This window comes from Nuphar pumila, chromosome 6 (genome assembly GCF_984573655.1).
Source record: "Nuphar pumila chromosome 6, dmNupPumi1.hap1.1, whole genome shotgun sequence".
Lineage (NCBI taxonomy): Eukaryota > Viridiplantae > Streptophyta > Magnoliopsida > Nymphaeales > Nymphaeaceae > Nuphar > Nuphar pumila.
The window spans coordinates 98,132,712-98,155,342 of record NC_143254.1 but is presented as its reverse complement, the minus strand read 5'-3'; the positions used below and the strand labels follow the sequence as shown (position 1 = coordinate 98,155,342).

At 36.5% G+C, this 22,631-nt stretch overlaps 1 protein-coding gene and 1 pseudogene across 1 annotated transcript; both read right to left on the bottom strand.

Annotated features, from left to right (window-relative positions):
* Positions 1-4,423: 4,423 nt before the first annotated feature.
* Positions 4,424-5,093, bottom strand: LOC149835343 (zinc finger CCCH domain-containing protein 12 pseudogene; annotated as a pseudogene).
* A 1,920-nt stretch (positions 5,094-7,013) lies between these two features.
* LOC149835342 (ER membrane protein complex subunit 7 homolog) lies at positions 7,014-22,459 on the bottom strand. Its single transcript, XM_090008416.1, has 7 exons — positions 22,358-22,459; positions 22,105-22,148; positions 9,375-9,483; positions 7,943-8,006; positions 7,743-7,859; positions 7,515-7,623; positions 7,014-7,430 (listed from the first exon to the last, which is right to left on the bottom strand). The coding sequence occupies exons 1-7, from the start codon at positions 22,432-22,434 to the stop codon at positions 7,339-7,341; spliced, it is 612 nt and encodes a 203-aa protein (XP_089864542.1). The 5' UTR covers positions 22,435-22,459; the 3' UTR covers positions 7,014-7,338.
* Between the last annotated feature and the right edge of the window lie 172 nt (positions 22,460-22,631).

The following is a 22,631-nucleotide window of genomic DNA, read 5'->3' as shown; positions in this document are numbered from 1 at the left end:
AACATACGGAAAAATACTTGGGCTCAGGTGGAGATGGGTTTGAGAAACATCTTAGCTCAAACCTGACCTGCATATTACATTGGTCAGGACCTAGTACATACCTGACCCATTGATGGCCCTACCGGAGATGTAGATGGCGTGGACTGGGTTCGAATGTAAGCATTCACAAATCCAATATGGTCACATGCAGTTTTATCTGGATCTGGAGCCAATTTTAGATGCAGATGGAGAGAACCTTTATTGGATATTTACAATCAGCTATTTCCCCTAATTGGATATGTATATATTTGTTAGCAAACTGTTTGGATCAAGTCCGGTTCCAAGTCTGGCTTCAGATTTGGATGAAAACACCATAAATGAAATCAGACCAGAATAGCTAATCAGATCCGAAAATCTATTACAAAACAGATTAAATGAAATTAGATTCATAAGACATCCAACCAAAACCATACTTAGCCATTAGAAAAGAAGAATTATTTCCTCCTCTCTTCCTCAAAAGAAACTTTTATTTATTTTTTAATCCAACGTTTTTCTAGTTTTCTTTTAATGCCATTTCCCCTAGTAGTTCATCTTAATAACAGAATTGATCAACCCTGGGTTGAGGGGATCGCCTTCAACTGTGAATGGAGATTGTTTGTGGAAACGTGACTCAAAGATGTTACTGCAGTTATGCTGGAACAACTGCAAGTCTAAGTTTACATTGAACAGTACCATCCAAAGAAAACTAACCAAATACTTCGACCTATTTTGAGTTTTTTTTTTTTTTTGGATCAGCGATGGACCTATTTTGAGTAGAACCACTCATCCCACCAATAATCAGACTTTTAAAAACATTGTCCAAGAATTATCAGAGTTGCCCTATATTTGTATGACTTTTCTTCCAACCAATTTGTCTTGTAACCCAACTCCCAAGACTTGGATGTTCACATTATCTCTCTCTCTCTCTCTTACGTAAATCGTGGTTGAGGGCTTTAGCCTGCTTTAGAGACCATTTTGAGGTCTCCGAAAATTTTGGTCAGTGGTTGCAGTGGGCATTGACACCAAGCGGAGAGTTTCTTACCAAAAAAGTCTATAGATCGTTGCTACCGCCAGGGGCTGATTGGTTGTCCGAGGATGTGCTTTGGGCGAAGGGTCCTTCCCCCCGTTCTCGAGTCCTGGCTTGGTTAATTTTGCACTATAGGATCCAGACCCATAGTAATTTAAAGAAGTGGGGCATTCAACTCCCGAGTTGGTGCGTGCTTTGTCAAGCTGCAGAAGAATCTACGTTTCACTTGTTCTGGTCTTGCCCAATATTTATGGAAATCTTTAGCAGGACCTGGAGGCATCCAGAAGTATTTGTTAAGGAGGAGTCCTTTGCACTAGATCTGATTTTGGGGCCGGTTTGTATTAGGCGCAGTAAGAGGTGGAGGTTCATCTAGCGGACATGGTTGTTTACTTCTTGGTGGTTTGTTTGGATGGCGCGAAACGATGCTCATTTTCGTCATATTCGAGTTAACATTCAAAACCTGGTGCATAAAATCTTGGTAGATGTTTATGCGATCTTGCGTATGCATCTTAGTGATCTTCCACTACCTCCTGATGCTACCTATCCTTTGTCGCAATCTGGGCAAGCGGCTCCGGCGTGAGCCCATTTTATCTGTCTAATGTTCTTTTCTCTTGTGCTTTCTTTATTTGTTTTGGCTTTTGTTCTTGTTCAGTTCATGGGTTCAACATTTTGTTGATCTTCATAAGTGGTAATGTTGAATTACTTTCGGCTCTCTCTCTCTCTCTCTCTTCTTCTTATGCATAATCATTTGGTTGGTAATTTATGTAAATTAGCAAAGGGGTGTAAATGGGTAGTCAGTTCAGGGGGGGCTTCAAACCTTCAACAAACCCGATCTTGAAGGGTGTGCCCAACATGAATGGCGGGTTTGGATTTGGGTCAGGATTTATGTTTTATTTGAGTTTCATGTGAATAAGATTGGAAAAACAGACCAAAACCCAAACCCAAACCCAAACCCAAATGAATCAGACTAGGTTGGGTTTACCTTTAATTTTAGATCCATATGAGCTATGGCCTTATGATTCTGGCTGTGTTGCAACGCTACCACTTTAGGCACAAAAAAGATCAGGTGACCAGTGTGGTGGTGCATCTTTCAGCAAGATTTCCCCAACAGTCTTCCCTAACCGAGCAAGCTTATGAGAGACTAATTTAGACAAGATTTCTTAAAGAGCAAAAAATCTCAGAAATAACAAAATTCTTGAACAAATTGGGGGTTGAGCCAATTTCTTAAATCACAAATAAGAAATCAGTGAACCAAAATTCAACGATTAGATGATCATATGCATAAATCAATCTGACTACGCTATGCGCGCGCCTGTCTAGGTGGGTCGGGCTCAAGGCATTCAAGTTTTGAAGGGCGTCGAGAGTCTGATACCCAAAGTATATAGATCAATCTCAAAATTTCATTCCAGTTTAAAGTCTCACATTCACCTCAGCATTCACGACATGAATTTCCTTGGAAACTTCATTCACTTTGTAATTATTATCCAATGAATTAATAAGTCTTCCCCATAGACTTAGCGTTTAAGTCATGCTAGTGTGAAACTTTTGAAATTTCAGTAAGGGAGCCTTTTGGATATCTTGGATCTCAAATCCAAGTGATCTCATATAGAGATTCCGTCCTTAAGGGTATGTTTGATCGTTTGTCCAGGGTTGGACAAAATGAACAAAAAGAAAGGAAGAGAACATTGGTTCCGTTCGTTCCATAATAACTGTTCCAAGTCCAACGTTTGTTTGGACTGTACTCAAATGTTATGTTTCAAATGTCCGTTGTTTGATGACAATGTGCAGACAACTTGGACAATCATAGATAATGGGTTAAATTACTTCGTTTTGGATCGTATGACCCGATTCATCCACCATTTTATATGTTTTCACAAGTTAATTATGGTTTTTTGCCCGGATATGGATCCAATTACGAAATTATATCTAAAGTCATGATTTTTTGCCATGAATATGGATTTGAAATTAGATTTTTGCCCTGAATATGGACCTTGAATAAGATTTTTGCTCCAAATAAGGATCTCAAATTGAATTTTTGCCCCGAATTGGATTTTTAGCCCAAATATGTATTTCTGCCTCGAATATGGATCTCAAATTGGATTTTTGCCCCGAATATGAAAATCTAAAATTGGATTTTTGCCCTGAATATGGATGTCTAATTAGATTTTGCCCCGAATATGAATTTTTGACCCGAATATGGATATGGTTTTTTACCCGAATTTGGCAAAAAAGAATAATAGACGTTTGATCATATGATTGTAATGTGCAATTAAGAAAGGTTTCAAAGGTCTCAAAAAATTAATTCCCACAATATGGTAAAATTTTGTGACAATAAAAAAATATCAATTTTACATAAAAAAATGACAGAAAATGTCATGACAAAGCACTGGATGTAGCAATATTTAGCTATGGCAAGAACATGATTTTTCATGACATAGCAGCCGATGATGCAGTATTTATCTTTCAAAAATATTATCAAGAATCCACAGAAAAGCAAACATTTGACTCACTTAATAAGATAAAGCTGTGGAAAGAATGACATATCAAACAGGACCCACCTAGAGAACATTTAAGATAAACAGTACACAATAAAACAAGAAAAAACATATGAAACTAGATGCATCAGAGAGAATGACCTTCAAACTTCATTATTACATTTGCTAGAAGTCCTATCAGCATGGAAAATTAGTGCATCTTCATGAACAGTTTAAAATAATGAATAACATTGCCGTGTACCAACAGACATTGCAACATCAACTCCAATAATCTTTTTATCCTAGCTGATTTTTAGGGACAAGTTGAATGTTCATTATGTGGATACAAAGTATTTTCATCAAGGTAACACCCATTTGCAAACAGACATTGGATTTGCAGAACCACAATACAAGGCCAAACGGACATGGGATTTGTAAAACCATAGTGCAAAAAATATCACAAAATCTGTGAGGTACAGAAAATTATATTTGGAGAACTACAAAATCTGTGAGGCCAAACAGACATGGTACAAAAAATTGTAATAAAGTAAAAACAAATGTTTTTTTTAATGTCACTTATTCTTTACCACCATTGTTTTGTCTCAAAGTTGATAAAGACAAAATGAAACAGTTGCTTATGCTGAAATTGGTAAACAAAAATGAATGTGTTACATGCCTTGCATATGTAAAAAAATTCTTAATTCAGTCATAACGGCCACAAAATGGTCTTTTAGCTACTTTTAACTTCTTATTGGAAAAGGAATTCCTTTGGATATTTTCACCTTAGCACTAGATGATATAGTGAACAATGGATATATACAATAAAGGTAATACTGAATTTAGTTGTGAAGATTCTTCACCAAGCATGGTCCAAAGTAGCAAGACTAATAAGGGGGCAAGGTGTCTATTGATCCTGATATATGAAAGTGGAAGCTTTGCCATAACCACTACCAACTGTAGGCCCCAAGCTTATCACTATACTTTCCCGAGCTTTTGACTGTTCATCATGTACAAAAGTACATGTATCTCCATAAGGACAACTCTCATCTGTGTAGAACTTCTTGCAGTGTCTTCCTTTATAAGATATTTGTTCTCTTCCTAAACCTGATGAACTCAAAGACGGTATCTGGTTTTCCTCTATTTGCTCTGAAGTCAGAGAGCGATCCTCATCTTGGGCTGAGGCAATTTCTTGCCAATTGGGAGGTGGCTTCCTCAGCTCCTCTATTCCATAAGCAAAATTGCAATGTTATATAAGGACAAGTACCTTGCCTAAATTTGCCGCAGAGTTTTGTCTTAAAAAACATCCTCTCAATTGCCTTTGATCGACTAACATATGAGGATTCCCTGCCAAATTCACTTCCTTGTGGATCTCCCTGAGCGTTCCTTGATCTTTTTTGAGGAGGTTCACTTCCTGATCGAGATTGTGACTGCCCCCGATCAAAGCTGGAAGCTGATAGATAGTCCGAATCTTCATTCAAAGCACTATAATCCTCCTTTGTTGCCCAAATTGCTTGATCATTCAACCCAGGGATCCAACTGTCAACACTATTGGTAGCAATCTTTCTAATCACCATCCCAGCGTCATCAGAGAGACTGATGCCCCCATCATAATCCATAATCAAAGAAAGATCAGTTCAACACTTACAACTGTATAAATTGAATCCTTCAGCTTCATGTACAAATCAAACTAGTCCTACTGCTTCCCTCCATCTTCACTAGTTTGGATTCACCATCAAAGAAATATAAACTTTTCTGCGCAATTCATTATAAAAGTCACTATAACAACACAACAAAACAAATCCAATTAAACAACACATAAAAAAGGGAAAAGAGAAAATCCCAAATGCAAAAAGAACAACCCTGGGAAACTATTACAAGTGAAACAAGTCCCTTCTCTTAACTTTGAGAAAATGTTGTGATTGTGATTTACAATCACAGGATCTTAAGAAAATCCAAGAGAGGGCATTGCAAACATCTCAAGTGTGTTCGTTAAGCCTGAGAAATATATGAACTTCATTTGCGCATTCGAGCAGGCATGCGTGTGTGTGTGTGTGTGTGTATATATATATATATATATATATATATATATATATATATATATATATATAGATAGATAGAGAGAGAGAGAGAGAGAGATCAAAAATCATAACACCACACCTCAAGAAGACTCTGAAAAGATATATATGGCAATGATACATGAATAAGTATCCTAACCCTAAATCAAGTTCAACTAACAGATTCTCCCGATCAATAGCCACCACCCCACAAATAAGTAGCCCCAAAAAATAATGGACTTCTCTAAAAAATTCAATCCAAGAATCCTTAAAGGCCAGAGATTTCAATAAAAGAAAAACCTCTCACCCTCATCTTCCAGAGAGAGAGAGAGAGAAGCTCTCTTTTCCCGAATAAACAAATAGAAGTTTGCGAAATCCAAACCCAGATCTTAGAAAAACACATTTTTGACAGAAACCCACATGACCAAATCAACAAACAAACAAATAAATAAATGCGCGCGAGAGAGAGAGTACCCATCAAAGAGAACGAAGAAAACCCATCAAAGATTCAAGTAGAAGCCTTAGATTTGTGGGGGAGAAACGAGGAAAACTTGAATAAGATTGTGGGAGAGAGATGAGATCGATGTCTATGTTTCACCCTCTCCTCTTTTAGGGCCTAAGTCGTTCCTTTTCTTCTCCCCTTGGTTTATTTTGCTTTTGTTGGTGAGAGAGAGTGAGAGAGTTGGGGTGAGAGAGGAGAGAGCGTCGAGGTGAGAGAAGAGAGTGAGAGAGTTGGGGTGAGAGAGACGGAGGATGGGAGGGCGCCCCCGTCGAGGTTTTTTTTTCTGGGGCTAATCGTCCCCCCTGTGCCTGTTCATTTTGTAACAGGGGGTGGGGTGGGACGTTAATTACATTAAAAGTGGGACACGGCGGATGGTGTTCCGCCGCATCCCACGTTTGTTGAAAAACATGTGAAAAATGGCATTCACATCCCTCGCAACAAGATCAAACATGCCCTAAAGATCTGCAGGCTCCGTAACTAGTTGTGATGACAATAAGATAAAAAGAAACAGGCACCCTGTACGGGTGCACGGGCGTACAGGAAATCAATACAAGATCATGTGTGACTGAAATCATGACTCCAAGCTATAAGCAGGGAACACTCACAAGAAGGCCCAAACATATTTCAGCAACATCACAAAAAATGTCACTTGTTGCATGGAGCCATTCAAAAAAGAAACATGACAAAATTGGAACAATTGGAATGCTGTTTCCTCCATTTTCACGGATTATCAATCTGTAACCTGATTCAACAGAATTCTCGGGGACATGCGATTGGCTGCCAATTCCATGGATGACACATGGCATAACCATACATTTATGATAGAATCATCTCTCTAAGGCCTTGGATGTAGAGATGATTATGCAGATTTTACAACTCCACATTCGATTTGGCAACCGTTTTATCTTTCCTGTTTTTCAGCCATGCATCAAATCTGAAAGCAAAAACACAAATGCATTGATTTTTTTGTCTATTCCCTTGGGTAAATTACATGTTAATGGAGTTGCACAGCTAATTAAAGCACATAATCATGTGCAATATATGTTTAAATTCTTGCACCAAATTCTTGCACCGTGACCTGTACTTCGTCGTAGTGAACATTTGTTCCAAAAATAAAAATATCTCATCGTTCAAGTGCATGCATTAAAAACAAATAACCTTTAAACTGATACTGGAGGCCAGTCTTTCCCGAGGTTTCTGATCTTTCAAGCAACCAACCACCACTCAATCTGTTTAATGGAAAATAGAAAAACTGTGTCCGCTTTAACTTCTCCCACTCCCAGACAGCAAGTTTGCAAGAGATGGGACTCCCTGGCCTCGCATTTGCTCTTGAGCTCTTTGCATTTCTTCAGGATCTGGTAACACACCAAAACATCTGTTAGAATCGGTTCTAGTAGCGAGACCAGAGCAAAATGCAATTTGTAGTGCATGCGCATTACCCAAGTTCTCCATTAATTTTGGCAACAGAAATACAGCGACCAGCATAAAACCCATCATCAATCCCATTGGGCTCTTCAAGAGAGACATAATGGAGAAGGGTTCTCTTTTCTGCAACACAAGATTGATGTGAAAACCCCAGAAAAAGTTCAATCGTAAAGAGAAGATTTTTCCTTTTTTTTCCAGGGCAGCAAGGAAGAAGTGGGGAAGAAAGGAATTGGTATATTCACCTCATAATAATACTCTTCTCTTAATGGTTCAAGCACCAGCTCATTCAAACTCCTCCTCATTTCTGTCAGTGCCGCTTGAACCTTACCCGGGTTCCTGGCGCTGACATCGACACGAACCTGCACATAAATTTTCCACCTCATAACCAATGTCCTTGCACCAGTAATATGACGAACACAAATGGCAAGAAAGGATTACCAACCGGGGAGAAGAAATAACCTAGAGCTGCAACTTCAATAAGATGTGTGCCAGCAGGCACACCATGGCTTTTCTTTAGGTCAAGGGACAGACGATCAACAAGTCGGGTACAAATTATATAATCTTAGCTCAATTTAAAGTGATGCTGTTAATCAGCCACATGCCCATACATTCTTTTTAAGAAAGCAAGAACATGCATGAGTGGGGGCCACAAACAATACAAAATAAACAGGAAGAATTGAAAATCAGATGACATAGCATCCATCCTATTGAGATATCAAGGAAAAAATAGGATTTTCCCCATAAGATATTTGTGTCACTAGCTACTGCATCATTCTTAGACTACCTCTCTTTCTAATTCTATACAGGGAAATATTTCTGGGCAGGAAATATAGCCAAACAATATTCCCATCGTGCATGAGAGGAAATAGATGCCTACCTTCACACTACCATGGTCATGATCTAATATGCATCATATAATTTGCATGGGTTAGGAGCGGGTATTGATTCCTCTACACATGAAGAAGGCAGTAGAAATGCAGATCTTGCTTTGGCTCTTGGCCAAGATGTGGCAAAAAGGGAAGAATAGGGATATCATGAAAAGCATATCGGTAAGAGAATTTCATTGGGTCAGTCATTGAGTACCCTCATATTTGTTACTTTAGATGAGTGGTACATGGACCGATGGACCACATTGGAGTAAATGCTTGCAATTTGGCCATGCCTAGGTCATAAACATGAGTACTTCCAGTAATCAGATGACTGAAGAATGACTCATTTGCTATTATCTAGTATAGAGGCTCAATCAGCTGTATAGTGCAGCTGATTGTCATTAAGTCTTCATTTGCTGGGGTCAGTCCCCTGTGATGACAGAACTTGAGACTTCCCACCACAGATGTGGTGGCACCACAATCTGATCATTGCATCTAGTTCCATGCTATAGTTTGAATTCAAGAAGCAAAGGATTGGGTGGATTATCTCGCCAACCATGCAACAGCATGTGGCTGAAGATAGGATGTTCTGCAGCATCATTGTCTTGGAAAGGATAAAGACAAGCTCGCACAGTGACAAATGCTCCATGGGTTGAACTGGCTTGTGGGGCAAAAAATATATCATTCATATCACCACCTAAAAAAAGTGATGCAGTGATCCAAAACAGGACCTCAAAGATAAGTTTTCCAGGCCATGCTGCCCACGAGTATGAGACAATGATACTCCAGGAATTACCAGAAAAGTTGTAGGACATTCTGAGGAGAAATGTTTCATACCTCTACAAATCAGCAGATATTTAGGGGATCATTTTCTCTATAATATACATATCATCGGGTAACAGTGATGTTTAGAAAAAATGGGTGAACTGCTGCAATGTGAATATGTGCAATGCCGAACAACATAAGCTACACAAAAACAGTCAAATGGGATAAAATAAAGGATACAAAGAGAAGAAACCATCTGGTCTGACAAAAGTGACCCTCTCGCCACCATTAAATAATACTTTAACATTTGAATTTTTTCCTAGAAGGACAATGCTTTGTGCTCCCACACCTACAAGCAGAAAACAATTTTATCGTAAGAATCATGCAACTAGGAGTATGCAGTGGAAAAAGCTTACACTAGGATTTCTATTTTCTTTAAGAAGAAAATTTAGGTTGCATATAATGCAGCAGAAAGGGGTAAAAAAACATGATATCTTTAAATATTGTTTCCAAAACCCTCTCATAGTTATTAAAACCAAGATTGTAAGTAGTGTATCGTTACTCGTATCGGTCGGGCCAATAGTAACACCGTAACGTATCGTATCATAAACGTATCGTAAAGTTTTAATAAAAAATTTAAAAAATCCAAAAAAATAAAGAAAAATCAGAAAATTTTAATAAAAAATCTAAAAAAATCACATCACATGAAATAATGATGAATTCCACAAAATACAACCATAAAATCACATATGAAGCATTTATGTTTCTATGAATTGCATAAGACATCATCAAACATCGACTATCTCACAAGAACAATGCAAAATATTAAATATCTTGCAATTAAGCACATGCTACAAGACTCAAACTTTCATACTACATAAACAAAAGTATTATGGCAATAGTTGCACTCGATTTTCAATCGGTTTCCACTCATTACTTGAGTACCCCATTGCCATGCCAGATCATCTGATGCCATCTTTGTGGAGGAGTATGGAGATTGATATATATCTTGATATAAAACTTTAATTTTTGCGGATTGGAGAGTAGCTTTATAATTTTACTCATAATAAAGATTTTTTATCTAAACCCATTTTCTTGAGTGAAAAAATGGTGGAAATGCATTTTTTTTACCTTAACCCACTTCTTTAGGTGAAAAACGGTGGAAATGCACTTCTAATGACATCTAGACAAATGGAGAAGTTGTTCCTCAAAAGGTATTTAAAACCCAAAATAAAAAAATTAAATTTCGGCCTTTTTAAAGTGCGTCGAAGGTGTATCATACGATACGGCATAATACAGGAGTGTATTGTATGATACATACTCGTATCGTGATACGAGTGTGTATTGTATCGTAAACCCCAAAAGTAACGATGTGTAGCATACTGTATCGTACGATATGTACCGTATCATATGATACAGCACGATACAGACAACCTTAATTAGAACATCTCTACAACGGCCAAGAGTACGAACATTAAAACAACATATCAAGCTTTACACGAATAGCCGAGTGAAAAAGAAAAACACTCCAATATTGTTTTCTTGTCTATCAAAATATGCATCCACACTTTTCTTAAAATAAAATTGTATGATTGGCATATATGACATGTGGTTTGTATTGTTATATTTCATGTTTGAAGGCATGCAAGAATTTATCCTACTTTAAATTATTTATCTAAGGCAATTTATGGAAGCAAATGCTGAATTTTGTCGTTGAATTTGTAAAATTGTCTATGACAAGACAATACGCATACGAGCACAAATACTTTTAGAAAAGATGTGCACGAAGGCACTCTCACAACACTTGAACAAAGTACGCAAAAGCGTAAAAATAATAAACATGCACTATGGCATGTATTTTATAGAAAGAACAAAATGCTTGAGACTCTCAAGCTTAGGAGAAGGGGGAACACCCTTATTTATACAAGAGAAATGAGGTGCAAGAGGGGGCTCCCAAAGGAGTCGTTGGGGAGCCCCCAACGATCACATTTGTGACCGTTGGGGGGTCCCCAACGATCACATTTGTGACCGTTGGGGGGTCCCCAACGACTCTATTGGGAGGACCCCCAATGTACCTTTATGACAAAAATAAAAAAAATAAAAATGAAAAAGACATGCAAAATAAAGAAAAAGAAAATTACAACATATTCCAATTGGAATATGCGCAAGATGGGAAATTACAATAATGCCCTTTTGGGTGAATATATATATATATATATATATATATATATATATATATACGCATACATATATGATATATATATATATATATATGTATATGCATCTCTATGTATATAAGTATATATATATACTTACAATAATGTTTTTGGAGATACATTTTAACACCCCCCCTCAAACTTACGATGCGATAACCGCAAGTTTGCCAAGAAGGAAATGAAATCTGGGCGAACAAAGAGCTTTTATGAAGAAGTCCGCAACCATCATTTTCTTCATCATGGTTTAATGATACATCATCATCACTAAGTTTCTTCACCACTTAATTTGGTGAGAACATCTTCAAGAGAAGGGGGAGAAAAAGAGAAAAGAAGAGATGACCTTATTTGCTCAAATTCGGGCCTTAGCCCATTCAAAAAGTTGAAGAACCGATCTTCTTCAAGTTGCTTGTGACGGAGTTCAATTGCCTCTCCACTCCATTTTGGTTAAAGCATTGCAAGCTCATCCCAAATAGAGGAAAGATCGGCAAAGTATTCCCTAATCGTCATTTCACCTTGAGTAAGGGAGATAGCCTTCTTTTGAAGGTAATACTTATGAGATAGATCCCTTGATGTGTACATTTTTTCAAGATAATGCCAAGCTTCCGATGCCTTTTTGAACTTAATAATGTTGGCATTCATCTTGGTTTCCACGGATGAGAAAAACCATGAAAGAATCTTGAAATTCTTCATTTCTCATTCATCGTGCTTCTTGGAGTATTCTTCAAGGGCTTTCGTTCTTTCTTCTCCCTCAAGAATCTTGATTTCGCTTCCATTTACCACGGTAATCTTGGGTTCCGGTTCCGGAATTGTGCCAAGTACATATCCCCATAGGCCCTTCCCTTTTATATGAGCCTCCATATTTCCGGCCCAAACATGATAATTGGACCCGTTTAATTTGAAACCAAGAGCAAAATGAGACTCTTTTTCGCCTATTAGAGAGTAAAGAGGGAGGGAGAAAAGCGTACCAACACAATATTTTCAACACCAACTTTGCACAAGATTCTTCTAAAATATTTGATAAGAAAGATCCACCACTTCAAACTTCAAAGATCGGAAGGCACGTTTTTTGAGGCACTCGAAAAAAGGAGAATCCCACGATCTTCAATAATCAACCTGGCTCTGATACCATGTAAAATTGTCTATGACAAGACAATACGCATACGAGCACAAATACTTTTAGAAAAGATGTGCACGAAGGCACTCTCACAACACTTGAACAAAGTACGCAAAAGCGTAAAAATAATAAACATGCACTATGGCATGTATTTTATAGAAAGAACAAAATGATTGAGACTCTCAAGCTTAGGAGAAGTAAGGGGGAACACCCTTATTTATACAAGAGAAATGAGGTGCAAGAGGGGGCTCCCAAAGGAGTCGTTGGGGGGGGGGGGTCCCCAACGACTCTATTGGAGGGACCCCCAATGTACCTTTATGACAAAAAAATAAAAAAAAATAAAAATGAAAAAGACATGCAAAAATAAAGAAAAAGAAAATTACAACATATTCCAATTGGAATATGCGCAAGATGGGAAATTACAATAATGCCCTTTTTGGGTGAATATATATATATATATATATATATATATATATATATATATATATATATATATGATATGATATATATATGTATACGCATCTCTATGTATATAAGTATATATATATACTTACAATAATGTTTTTGGAGATACATTTTAACAGAACTAACAATTGAGATGTAAGCAAATCCTATAATCATCATCAAGATTTATCCAAACTACATGGGATCAGCTTAATGGATCCTTTTTTTCCATTCCTTCCTATCTAGAGCTACAACTTAGGTTACTTTACAAGCCTTCATGTCACCTCTCAATGTCTTCCTCTTTCCTAATTTCTTCCACTTGCATCGTGTCAACCTTTTTCATTGGTGTGGAATAGGTCTCCATACAACATGCCCAAACCTTTCTTACATGCCAATATTGGTGTTGTTGGCTGTTTAGGGGAGGGAGAAGACAAAAAATGTTTACTATTTTACAAACATTCAAATAGATTTGTTATGACAGCAATCCAATGTTTGTCGTTCTCGTACCCGTCAATGATTTTCCATATCTATACGAATATATAATTGCATGTCAATGCTCTTCATTTTTCTTGATCTCATCCCATGCTAAGAATTAAGTATTTATTTATTTATTATATAGATTTCAGAAGTATCCAAATGGCATAAAGAATAACAAAATTGGCATCAACCATCTTTCCATGACTAAGAGGTGCAAGTGTAGCCTCAAGGAACGAACCTCTCCAAACTTTACAAAAGTGCAAGCCACTCTAGTCGAATGAGGAATAAGCCCTAAGGCTAAAAATTGTTTGTACAAGATAATGATGTACAGATACTAAGTCAAAGATATACGTCACTTAGATGCAAGTGCAACAGACATGCATGTATAGTCATATTCACACATCAAGAGTAGAGTAACTCACCAAGATAAACATTAACTGACCCAGTAATATCAATTATAATGCCCATGAGATCACTGGATCATTGTTATTTACAAGACATGCACTCCCTAACTTCTTTCTTTCTTGTTACAATCTAATCTTTGCTTGTTGAACTAGCCAAATCTAAATAATCTTTGGCAATTGAAGGATTCTCAAGAAAGAATTGGAATAGGAGACAATGACCTTAAGTAAAAGGTCAGGATGCAGTGGTCATCCCTCCATCAATGAAGCTGATTCAGCTTTTCTTTTTTGAAAATGGAAGCTGACTGAGCCTTCAACGCTCAGCTTAATGAACAAGGCCACTATCTAACCTGGACATTCCATGTTGAACTTAACTGTGGTAATGAATAAAGCTAATAAGGGGCGGTAAAAGTTAACAGCTATTATAACTATTAAACAGATTATTAGAGCCCACTATTTTCTCATATCTCCTTTGTTAGAACCCTCAAATCTTCGCCTTATCATGATGCATACACTCTCATGCAATACTATAGAGAATGGCCTGAAAAGTATAAGAAATCATTTGCAATCGGATTCAAATAGCTTACAACCTCACAGTCTTTTTTGTGAAGAAGCAATTTGCTTATTTGTCCTAGGGAGTCCCACAAACATTGGGTACCTTATACACGTATCATAAATCTTTACTGTGTGTGGAATCGGATCTATCATTTTCACTTTTTTGGAACATCACAAGTTTTTGGTTTGATAGATAGCTTTAGCTGCAGATATTTTTGGAACTGGACATTGCATGTAATGGTGATTAGACCATAAACTTTTGCTATCAGTCTATTTCTGTTCTGTTCATGAGATTGCCCAAGATAGATCTCTTGTGTTTCATCCAACATGGTTATATCAGTCAAGAATATTTTGCTAATGTGTAAATGAACTATGATTATATATAACAAAGAAAAGGAACAAAAACAGGCAAAAGTTATATTGCATTCCTATTCTAATCCATGCTTATGATTCATGATCCATAACACAAATGAATGTCTATTTACTTTCTATGTAGTCAAAATCACTGACCAACAGCTAGTTGGGCAAGGTGCAGCCCTACCGCCTAGGCCCATTCAACAAGGTGGTATGGCTCATTTGTGCTGGTTAGTTGGCAACTAGACTGTCCCTACCTAAGCGGCAAGGACAACATTGTCAACTTTTTTATTTGACCTATAACTAAACATATACATCAAAACAATAAAACACACACACACACACACACACACACACACACACATATATATATATATGAAAACATAGCGATAATATCTCTATAAATTCATAAAAATATTAAAGGAAAAATATCACGATACAGAAATTTATATATATTGTGATAATATCACGATAACATCATATTATTATCAATTACTTATTATCTTTTTTACTTGTTCTCTATATCTAACTACATTTTTCTTCTTTCTTTTATATTTTTTACTTATTTATTTTATTACACGTGTATTTTATTATCTAAACATGTTATTTTCTTACTTATTTGTGCTATTTTTATATTTTTCAAAACTTTTTAAGCTGAGTTTTTCCCCATATTTATCAACAAAACCTATATTATCATGAGAAATTGCCTTACCAAGATATAGCCAAGACCGATATTTGTGACTAATGACATATATATAGGCCCTATTTCTCGTTCCGCCCTGTAGGTTTTAAGTGTTTTATGATAGATCTGAACCGTTAGATGTGTTTAGCATGCTCGATTTAGTGGGAATCGACTCTTGGATCATGCTTTTTGACGAAAAAAACATGCTTTTTCTGAGCCAGAAAAAACTGGTACCTTCATAGCCATTGATTTTGGATCACCAGAAAAACCTGTATAAAGGTCAGATTCCGGTTATCCAAAAGCTGGTTCCCACTAAACAAAACCAATAGATCACATCTACGGTGTTAGACGTGAGAAAAAAATACTTAAAACTACAATTTTTTAAGGGGCCTAATGAGACCTAACGAAAAAGGGGGCTAAGGAACACATTAGTGTATATATATAGGGTCACTAGCTTAGTTGTCAAAGGTGGTAGGCGGTGCCTAGTCAGTGAGCACCTAAAAAGACTAGTTAGTACCCCTCAATTAAAAAAAATAAAAAAATACACAAAATATGTAAACAAACTGCTAAAATTAATAACAAACATGTATACAACATAAAATCAACCAACAACAATAGACAAAATGCAACATGTTGTCGAACACCGTAATACCATTATATTAAATAACATGCTAAAAAAATTTAAGAATAAATGAACAATTGAATAAACAAACCATACAACTAACAATGTAAATAAACAATATACAAAAAATAAAATCATGTATACAAAAAAAATAACAATAGACATAAAATAAGCAATAGACAAATAAGAAGAAAAAATAAACAATTGAATAAACAAACCATGCAATTGACAATGTAAATAAAAGACAATTAAATCATTTAAACACAATTAAAGCCTTAACAATATTAAATTCGCATCCAAGTAGTCATACTAGAATGTCATAAGTCATAACTGAACTACTAATAGTTCAGAATAACTAAAAAACATCCCATTTAACTGTCTCATATGCTAATCTTCATCTCTAAACATTAAAAAATCCTAAAACTAAACTATATAGGCCAAGAATTAGGACAGAAAATATATATAATAGATGGATGTGTGGAAATACAATAAAAGATAAGATTCGGAACGAAGAGATACGTAAGAAGGTAGGTGTTGCACCCATTGAAAATAAGATGCGAGAGAATCATTTACGGTGGTTTGGACATATTCGGCGAAGGCCTAATGATGCTCCAGTTAGAAGGTTGGAGAAATGGGAAAATATATTAGTTAAAAGAGGTCGGGGTAGGCCTAGGAAGACTTGGATGGAGATGATAGGAAAGGATATGAATGCTTTGAACCTCACCGAGGACATGGCGTTGGATAGAAATGATTGGAGGAAAAGGATTCATGTGGAAGACCCAAAATGAATTTCTTTTTTGGTTCATATCGCTGACCCCAATTGTTTTGGGATGAAGGCGTAGTTGTTGTTGTTGTTGTATAGGCAATTTGTTAATATATATAATTATATATTTACATACAGAAAACATATATATATATATATATATGCATCAGTGTGTGTGAGAGAAAAGATACACAAAACAAATATACATACATGATATATATATATATGTGTGTGTGTGTGTGTGTGTGTGTGTGAATGTGAAAAAGATAAGAAATAGCTACTAATCTATGTCACAGGGATTCGGCTAGCAGGGTGCCGCACCCGCGTCGACGCGACTCGACGCGGGTGCGTGTGCGGGTGCGGCACCGGGTGCGGTCAACCCTATCCTGGGTGCGTTGACCGCACCCAGGATCATTTTGGTCCATTCTTGTTTTGGATTTATTTTTTTTAAAAAAAAATTGCCCAAATGGGCTGCGAATTTTTTTTTAAAAAAAGTAATGCTGACAGCTGCTGACAGCAGCTGTCTGTCAGCTGCTGACAGCAGCAGCAGCTGTCAGCTGCTGTCAGCTGCAGCAGCTGCTGTCAGCCGCAGCAGCTGTCTGTCAGCTGCTGACAGCTGACAGAGCTGCTGACCCCCTTGATATATATATATATATATATATATATATATATATATATATATATATATATATATATATATATATATATATTACATTTTGCCCCTGCCGCACCCCCGCACCCGGGTTTTTTGGAAGTGCCGAATCCCCGCACCCGAACCCGCACCCGCACCCATGTGACATAGCTACTAATTGAGACAAACATAAATATAAAGCAGAAACAATACACACAAAAACTATACATAATTACATATACTCATATATAATATATGCTTATAGTATGTTAATATATATATATATATACACAAAAAACAGATATATATGTGTGAATCAGCATCTGTGTGTGTGAGTGTATGTGAGAAAAGATACAGAGAACAAATAGTCAAATATACATACATGATATATATATATATGTGTGTGTGTGTGTGTGTGTGTGTGTGAATATATATGAATTACACACAAATATATATATATATATATAACTCAAAAATAGTCAAATAGATTATATATGAATTACACACACAGATATATATAATATATATGTAACAGACAAAGACAATATATATAATATACATATTATAATAACTGAAATACATAATATATAATATATAACTGAAACACAAGACTCAGTTATATACAGAGTTGCCGGAAGTGCCATAGGGAATGGGGAAGCGTGCTTCCCTGAAGCATGTTTCAGAAGCGCAAAATGTCGCGCTTCCGAAGCATGCTGGGAAGCGCAAAAAAATTTCCCTCGCTTCCCCCTTTTTTGTATTTTTATTTTATTTTTCTCTTTTTTTGCTTCCCCCTCGCTTCCGAGACAAATCCTAATTCGCTTCTAAGTCGTCCCACGCTTCCCGCTTCCTAAAATTTTGAAAGTGCCTCGCTTCCCACTTTCGCTTCTCGAATCGCTTCCCGCTCCCGCCTCCTCGACTGGCAACTCTGGTTATATATATATATATATATATATATATATATATATATATATATATATATATATATATAACTTAAAAACATAAACTATAGAAAAAAAAGGAAGGAAAAACAAGAAAAAGAAAAAGAAGAGAAAAAAGAAAGAAAAGGGGGGGGGAGAGAAGAAGAAGAAAACAGAGAGAGAGAGAGAGCATGTTCTAGTCTTTTTCTTCTTCTGACTGCAACAAACCGAGAGAGAGAGAGGGGAATGACTACACTCTTCCCCTTTTATACTTTTCCTCATTTTTCTTTGGCAAGGTAAAAAAGGATAAATTTATCCTTAAGCTTAGTCAGTAACAGCCTAGGCAGTGCCCAGGCGGTAAAAAAGGGCCCCAAACCCAAAAGCCCAAGCAGTGGGGCTACACGCTGCGCCTTTGACAACTAAGGTCACTAGAATATGTTAACTGAAAATATGTGAACCAAAGTGTGAACTAGGCATTTTTGACACTTTTTTTGCAAATCCAACCCTGGAGATGCATTTGGCGTGGTCCATTTGCTAGGAATCGATTGTTGTATCACGTATTTTCAATGAAAAAATGTAATTTTTCGATGCTTGAATATTTACAAAATTTCTAAGTCATTGATTTTCAAGCCTTAAAAGATTCTTCTTATGCATCTTAATCGGATGATCCAAGAGTTTGTTTTTATAAAACCAACTATCTAGATCAAATCTGTATGGTGAAATTTAAGAAAATAAATAAATAAATAAACCTATAAAAATATTAGTTCATACTTTGATTCACATATTTCTAGTGGACCATTCTTTGGTTGGATGCCCCCCTTTTGTCAGACAAAAGTCAAACGCATGGCCATGCGGTGTGAGTTCTTTTTTTTTATTTTAAGCCTTAGAGGCAGTTTTGAATTGCCGCTAAAAACATTTTTTGCGCAAATTTCTGTGTGCCGCTGATCGAGCACACGATCAGCGGCACACATAAGCCCGATTTTGCGTCGAACAGGATGAGTGTATGATAAGACACCCATCTCTCTATATATAAGGGGGACCAACCAAAGAAAGGTAAACCGTCCAAACCACTTTCAAAAATTGATTTTAAAAGTGTTTTTGGCAAATATGACCGTATGGATGCGATCTCCATGGTAAGAAACCTAAGAATCGACTCTTGTAGCAAATTTTTTCAATGCATACGTAGGATTTTATAATGTGCTAAAAATTAACAGTTTGAAAATTTTGATGTTTTCTAGATCATAAAAATCCAATTTGTGTATAAAAAATGTTCGCAATAAGAGTCAGTTCTTAAGTTTTTATCATGATAATCACATGTCTGGTCAAATTTGCTAAAAAATGCTTTTAAATATGATTTTTAAAAGTAGCTTTGGCAGTTTGTACATTTCTTTAGTTGGATGGTCTCTCTCTCTCTCTCTCTCTCTCTCTATATATATATATATATATATATATATATATATATATATATATATATATATATATATATATATATATACACACACACACTCCACATTTCTTCCATATACTCTAAGTTTAAACTTTAAAGTTAATTTTTTTTCTTTTCACTTGTTTTAATTTAGTGATTTTATATTTTTTTATTACAACAACAATGGAACAAACTATAGAATGTTGTAATGCTATGTCATCTGGGTACGGCATGGCAATTCAAAAAAAATGTGGGTATGGAGACACGGCTATATATATATATCACAAATACAAAATGAATTCAAAATAAACTGAATAAAATCTAAATATATATTTATAAAGTGAAAATATAATATATTATATACTGAAAATATAGGACACACAAAATGGCGTGTCCAGTACCCGCCCCCGTGTCGACAAGTACGCCACCTAAAACAGTGTGTCCCGGTAACATAGCCGTAATGCAAAATTACAATTTTACAATGTGCTAAGGCATGCTATATTTTGTTTATGTTTATCTTCTTGATTAATTTCATGTTGGATACATCTTTGCTATTGATTTTAGCAACAGATTGTAGATTCTGTACTTCATTTTTTTTTCTTCAACTTTTGATACCAACTAGTCCTGCCTAGCCCCCACTAGGGCTTTTAGAGGGCCCAGCAGCCAAGCACCGACTAGTGCTTTTGACTATACAGTTTACTCTTATCATTTACACACATATATTGGACCATCAACATGATTTTTTTTTTATTTCACTAGAAAATTTTTGTTTGACAATTGTAGATACTCTTAGATTTAAACATTCAATGAGCTTTTTGTCTATAATATGTTTGTTTCAGTACTCTTTTGACAGAAAACATGATATATAAATTGCATGAAGAAGTCGCACACACCCTAGTACACCTATTTAAGTTACAAAGATCGTACATATAAAGCCATCAACTCCTAAACAAAGCAAACTCACATACTCAAAAAAAAAATCCTTCCGACCATATAATGATTGTGCCATCTAAATGTCTGCCAGGTGTTCATACATCATTACTCACTAAATGCTTTTTCCCAAGCATTACAAAAACATTCACGTTGATCGGACACTTTGTGGAGTGCAATGAGTGTCCAGCAACCAGAGTCATGCTAAAGACAGAAGCAAACTGTAGGAGAAGCCAGTTGTAGGCAAAGTGTATGATACAGAGCCCAAGTAGGAACCAAAGTCATTTGTGATAAATAGAAGGATCACATAATAAAAAACTGTTCATATCAGGACGCTTCCAAGCTTGAATTTAGATGTCAAGAGAACTTCTGGTAACATCTTATCCCTCAAATTCACAAATGAAAAGATGATTGCCACAAGATGAGCCCCAAATCTTAGACGTTGTAGACAAAGTATCTGATAAACAGCGAAAGTAGGAAGCAAGGTCATTTGTGATAGTAGAAGGATCACATAATAAGAAACTGCTCATATCAGGCCGCTTCCAAGGTTAAATTTTGATGTCAACATAACTTTTAGTAACATTTTATTCCACAAATTCACAAAGGAAAAAGATGTTTGCCACAAGATGAGCCTTAAATCTTAGACACAACTGATCAGTTTCATGAGGTTAGAAGAGCAGTTAATGACAAAGGTTGCCAAGAAAAACATATAAGTGAGAAGTAATAAGCGACTATGTGCATTAGAAAGGCATGGAAAACCTTCACTCAAAAATCCATCCATGCATGACGATTAACATCACGAAATTCCAAATAGTAGCAACAGATTGATTGTGAAACCAACATAGAATTGGAAAAGGAAAAGGTATATTCCAATATGCGCATCAAATTGTCCGCTCATATCAACAAAAGGATGTCCTAAGTGATTAAAAATAAGCAAAAAACAATTTGAAAAAGGTCCCTAGTTGATCGACTATAATCATAGCGGAGATCCTTTATGTTATGTGCCTAAAGTTCAATTTTTCAAATCCAACAACAAACGCATGCCATACAAATCTCACCTACGTTATTCTCCATTCAGTCCAGTTTGAGCTTAACTAACCAGACAAAAATACAACAGTGAACCATAAAGGATTGATCCAAAGTAATTCAACTCCAGACACAATAAACAGAAAGGAAGCAAGATCAGAAACCCCATGATTTAGATCAAACTTGCATCACAGCACCATGTTTTGGGGTTTTTGGAACTACCAACTCGTACCTTGATATAAGAAATAAGCTAGGAACTTGCAATGTCAAATATCAATGCAATTTCCCAAGTAATCCTACTTTTCTGGAGATTGTTTCAACCAGACGCCAACTATTGCCAGCTAAACCTCATAATTTCGGACCATGAGGACGAGCTAACTACAAAAAAGTCCAAAGAAGATCAAAGTAGTACCTTGGATCTTCACTTGGCCATTAATCGTGTAACCATCACCATTGCTGCGGAGGAAAAAGCAGCGAAAAGTAAGCAAATCAATCAAAGCAGGCAACAAAAACAAACTTTTAACGAATTCGATCGATCAACGATGCTATCCTTCAAAGGAAAGGATCGGAACTCCCAGATGGGGATCGTCCTCTGTGAGTAGATGGAAGAGTAGAAGATCAAAGTAGGGCAAAAAGAACAGGAAAAACGCGACAAGAAAACTAACCCGGAAGGGATCGCGAGAGAAGGATCGAGGAGTTGAGCGAAGATCGCCAGAGAGATGAGAAGGACGGACGATTCCATCCCTTGATCGGCCCGATCGTCTCTCGGTGTGAAGAGGCGAACGTAGAGAATCGGGGATATATACCGAGCGGCCAGATGGGAAATCTCCCTTATTCGGACCGCCCATTTTTTTCGATCGACGGTGGATATTGGGACTGTTTTTGGTGCGACAAAGCAACACCAAGCCCACGATTACGAAGGTGCGGTCCGGGTCGGGA